Source organism: Apaloderma vittatum, unplaced genomic scaffold (assembly GCF_000703405.1).
Source record: "Apaloderma vittatum isolate BGI_N311 unplaced genomic scaffold, ASM70340v1 scaffold6407, whole genome shotgun sequence".
Lineage (NCBI taxonomy): Eukaryota > Metazoa > Chordata > Aves > Trogoniformes > Trogonidae > Apaloderma > Apaloderma vittatum.
Genome location: NW_009725627.1, coordinates 75,584 through 80,865, shown reverse-complemented (window position 1 = coordinate 80,865; position 5,282 = coordinate 75,584). Strand labels below are relative to the sequence as shown.

The following is a 5,282-nucleotide window of genomic DNA, read 5'->3' as shown; positions in this document are numbered from 1 at the left end:
AGTTCATGCCCAGTGAGTTCTGGCTCGGCCGCAGTGGGATGTTAAAGTCAGAATTAGGCGTAAAAATCCCCTGCTGCTTGCCAGGGTTGTGTGGAATCATCACCATCGTCCCGCTGCTCTGGCTGGCGGTGGCTGGGGCCATGCCAGAGCCCAAGGTGCTCTGGAGCATGGCCGGGTTCGAGGGCAGCATGCGGTGGTTGGGCGGAGGAGCTGGCATCACCTGGCTGCAGTCGGCGGGAATGGGCTGCTGCACGGCTGCGTACAAAGAGACACGTTAGCTGGTGAGCGCGTGCCCGCCCTGGAAACGTGGCAGAGCCCTAAAAGGCTGCTGCTCCGTCACTCTCTTTCACTCCATGCGCCTCTCCTCTATGTTCTTTGTAACAGAGCTGTTACTGGAGCAATTAAGGAAATGGGTGAATCCCATGCTATGTGGTAAAATGTGAAATACTTTTATTTCAGGGCAAAGAATCATTAAGAACCCTGTATTTAATTAGACCCCAGGCCCTGGCTCGTCGAGGCTTTTTATAGCACGCCACTTCCCTCCTTACCTTGAAACTGATTTATCTGCTGAGCTGCAAACAAACTCCTCTGCTCTGACGTTACTCCCAACATATTTTGTCTCTGCTTTTCCTGGAAAACAAGGAGCATAGTAGTCAAGCTGCAGTCTCTTCACAAGCAAGAACAGCAGCAGACACTTGAAGTGTAGCCACTGTCACCATTAACAACCTCTTCTGCACACCCCACCCCCCGTCTGATGACATTCAGCCCAGACAGCTCATTTCAGACCAGATCTTAATTGTTCTCATGCCCTTTCTTGCAAAGGTGTCCTGACAAGAGCCCAGCACTAGGAAGCGCAACCTCCAGCAGATGCTGCGCAGGCGGCCCAAGGCCCAACGGGAGCTGGATGAACATGGAGACCCTCGTGTTCCCCAGCTTATGAGTGAAGTGCAGTGGTGGAGGCTGCAGGAATCCTGGCATCTTCCCAGCACCTCTCGTGCTGACTATTTGGACTCGATCTCTGAAGCACCAGATCTGGGGACAAAAGGTGCACTTAAGTCTGCTAGTGAACAGACTCTGTGCTGAGGGTGGCTGTGCTCGTGTGTGCCATTGCCTTTTGTGCTGGTTGCCACTTCTAAGCAGAACACAGCAGTAAATCTCAGGAAGCCAGAGATCCTTGGCAGGTGCTGCCTGAACAAGGTGTTGCTGGCTTTCTCCAAGCGACCTGATTTGTGCCTCCCACCATTTAACCCCAGAACTTGCCACCACACTCGTATCCCTGCTGCGGACAGCAGCTGCGACCTGGGGAACTGACAAGCTGAGGCCTGGCTCCCCCGGTTCTAGAGCAGCACAGATAAGCTTGAAGCCAACTGATGACAAGGAAGCAGAGTTGGTTTTGAAAGGGAGTTTGACCATTGAGCAGGACAGTACTTAACTGAGAGTTTTACTGAGCTACTTCTCACTTCTCATCCAAAGAAATGAGCCTCCTTGACCCAAATCCAGCAGCACACTCAGGAAGTCAGAGGCAGATGTTCAGTGCTGCCTCACCCAATTCATCTGTGGGATTCCCCCACCCCTGCTCCTTCACACAGCATGTTACAAACTTCATACCGGGACTTCTGTTACTAGAGAGACCAGCCAAGTCAAGGACAAACTGGAGTCTAATGTCTGCTCTGATAAATCCCCAGGAACCAGAGAGAAAGTTAAGAGAACATCTCTCCTGGGGCTGACTCACTCTTTAAGCCTCCCTTCTCTGCATTTTCCCTCCCAATTCTGTGGCTGACCAAGGATGACGGCAATGATAGGGAGATGACTGAATCCTTCCCGTGCATACGAGTGGGCAGATCTGCACTTGGCCTTGCTGAGCAGCACTTGGCCTCAGTCTCTCCTGGGCACCACATCCTGGACTCACCACAGCCCTAGTCTGACTCAATCTAGCAAATCCAGGGACACTCCTTAGTGTTTGCTGACTGGTGATTTCCCCATTCCAGTTAGTCCTGTCCTTCCCAGTGAGGTGGACAGCACAGCAACCCACTGAAGCATTCGGCATCGTACCTGCATCAGCTGTCGTTTCATTATTTGCTGCTTCAGTAAATGGTTCCTCATTGTGTACCCGTTCACCGTGGCTGGTGCCGGCACAGAGCCTCCGCTTGGGATGGAGCCTGGCTCCTGAAGTCTGGCAACAATTCCGGAATTTTGATCCTGCCAAGAAAGATGAAAAAAAAAATTAATCTTATGAGGGACATAACAGCAGAACCTCTTCCTCTCTGCTGACATCCTCTTTTTGGTCTTTGGCTGTCCCAAAGATTCAAGTGGACCTGCATGTGGATTCAAATGGACCTGCATGACACTGCGAGGACAGTGAGGGTCAGGGGACTCCGCTGGTTTCTGAGGATCAGCACAAGAAGTGAGAGAAGCGAAAGGTTAATGCAGAATTCTTTGTGACTAGCCCAAGGCTATGGAACTGATTCACTGCCATTACTGGAGTCACATGCCTGCCTGGCTGGCAGAAGGGATGTGAGTAAAGCGTCACATTTCCCACCAGTTCCCCAACTGTTACACTGGAAGACATAAGGAAAGAAAAGTTGCATCAGAGTAGGATTTGGCAATTGAACACGAAGGAGAAAACTACAGTAAAAGAAAACAGCAAATTCAAGGCAGAAGAGGGGAAAGGGTGCCGTCAGACCGGGGACCCAGAAAAATGAGGAGTATGTGAGCCTGAAATTGAACCGGTTCTTGTGCGCTCTGCAATCAGACAAGTAAGGAGAGCTAATTGTGAAAGGAGAGAAGAAGATGCAAAAACACAGGGTCAGGTCATGGCCGGGCACAAATCAGTAATGCACTGGGCCTGATCCCAGCTGGTGCCAACTGGCCTTGCTCTTAGATCCCAGGGAAAGATCTGAGCTCACTTTCCCCAGCTGAGGACTTGCCACCAAAGAAAGAGCATTGAGTAGAGAAGAAAAAAATGCACAAGAACACCAGGAAGACACAACCCAAAAGGGAAAAATAATTCCAAAAAAGTACTGAAGTCTTAACATCTTAGGTGCTGGCAGGTAGTCAGGGCAAGGGAAGAGAGAAATGAGGGAAGAAGTCAAGGCCTCACTGAGCACCGGGCACAGCAGCACCAGTGTAGTCCCCTTTCTCCATTTTCACATCCAGCTTCTACATTATTTATGATGTTTTGTTATTATTGGCAGGGAGAAGCATGTATATTATATCCAGCATCCTTAGCTGGGCCATGCTTCCTTTGTTTTCAGAACGGGAGCCCACATCCTTTGTTTGAGAATCAATGTTATCAGGAGATAAGTGAGAAGAAAATGGCTGTTGCCTTTTGACATCTGACAATTAGAAGCATGCTCAGTTGGAGAAAACAGGATACGAGCCATGTTTCAGAGTGGCCAGAAGCAAGCCTTGGGAAGCATTTGTCACCAGGAGGGCTTCTCGGGCCTGGGGCACCTTTCCACAGCAGCTTCACCATGAGGAATCACCCAACCCCTTCCACGACATTCTTTGTAAGAGCGATTACCAAGAAGGTCACTGAAATTACTCATTTTTATGGTGCCTCCTTTTGTTGTAGCACTTTGGTCTATTATGCAAAAGCACAATTGATGAAATGTAAATGCCTGCTAGATAATTTACTAAAAGACACAAACCTGCAGCTCATCACTGCTCTCATTATCATTCCTATTCATGGGCAGTCTCCTAAGACTAGACTTTATTACTGGTGCTTTGCTTACAATTCTGCTGGACGTCTCTCCTCCTCCCCCTTCCCTCCTCCCCATTTTACTCCCTCTCCCACAGAAAAAGAAGGAGGGGAGGGAAAAGGCAAATATGATTTACTATAGATGTAAATATGAAAGTTCATGTAAAGCTAGCACTCTGCTTTCATGTCAGACAGGGTTCTGCAGCCATGGTTAAGCTCTGAATAATGCAGATTGCCTCTAGGGGAATATTTGAAAGTGGAGGGATTCAGTTTGTGTACTCTGCACATGAAAGACACTGAAATGTTCATACCACCAAAATCCCTGCCATCTATCCAATTTCCTCCAAACTTGTCTTGTTGCGTGCAGAGGGTCTGTGCTTACTGAAGCAAATGAGTTTAGTGCAAGGACAATCATTCTGATGTCTTGCTCAGGGCTATTGCATTAACAAGTCATAACATTAAAGTCTCTTTTCCTAATCATGTCCACTTCATTCTAATTTCTCCTAAACAGCATCAAGAAAATAATGTTGTTTTTTCCATATTATTAATGGTAAAGAAGTGTAAATCACATTACAAATTGCAGCTCTTGTGCTGTGGAAATACAACAGCTTAATTATACGTTTTTTTCTGCAGGCACCCTATAGCAATAATGACAATCACCAAAGTTCATTTGCAAATACACAAAATGGGTTACTGAGTTTTTCAGAGCAAAGTTGTATAATATTTAATTAGCCAGTGAAGAAACAATCTATAGATATAAAATTTGCTTTTGGGGAATTTAGGACAAAATAGCATAGATGGGAAGACAAGCAATTAATTCAAAATCTTGCCTTCTACAGCTCACATTTAGGTTAAGTCAAGAAAGAAAAAAAAAAAAGTTCTTTCTTTTCACCACTAGTGGGAACTACTGTATTCCCTTACAATAAAAAATAACCACTTAAACGTCATAACTAAGAATAGCTCTGGTGTAGTCTAAAGGACACTGCTATCTGTACCAAAGGTTAATGAACTTTAAATATTTTTCCTTTTCATCACTCCCCAAGAAAAATCACTTTCCTGCCCATAGTAAGGCCAAGACAAACCAGCCATAATCTTACCTCGTCTATAGTTTGGACTATCCAATTTTAAAATCTGAGAAGGGAGCAAAGAGAGGAGGATTCTAGTGTCAAAGTCAGAATCGATGGAAGTGGGTGTTCACACCCAAAAGGTCACGTGGCTGAGCCAGCTCTCAGCTACACTGGAGGGTACGGATGGCTATGGGGCACTTTTACTCTTCATCTTTTAAAAAAAATATGTATTTGCATGTAGGTGTTGGGACTTTTGCCATTTCTCCCCCTAGAACCTCACATCGAAACATCAAACAGGCATGCCACAGACCTGGAATTGGAGAGCATGTGTCTGAGAACACGTGTTTCTGTCACTAAAAAACCTGGTATGTGGCAGGTCCCGAGCTCCTGCAGCATTCCCTGGGCTTTCCCCCATGGCCATTTCTGTTCAAAAAGGGGCTAACTTCACGGTTTTGACTTAGTAACTCTTGCACTAGTTTGGAGAGCAAGAAGGAAAGAATCAGGTTGCAAGTTTG

The 5,282-nt window shown here is 46.6% G+C and overlaps 1 protein-coding gene across 1 annotated transcript in view; it reads right to left on the bottom strand.

The window, feature by feature from the left end:
* Positions 1-5,282, bottom strand: part of MAMLD1 (mastermind-like domain containing 1) — a gene marked incomplete at its 5' end in the record, with an annotated part of 34,206 nt that overhangs the window by 754 nt on the left and 28,170 nt on the right. The window contains 4 exon segments of the mRNA XM_009872965.1: position 1; positions 4-255; positions 549-630; positions 2,053-2,199. The exon segment at position 1 is cut by the window's left edge and continues 754 nt beyond it. Of these exon segments, the coding sequence (XP_009871267.1) occupies position 1; positions 4-255; positions 549-630; positions 2,053-2,199 (482 nt within the window).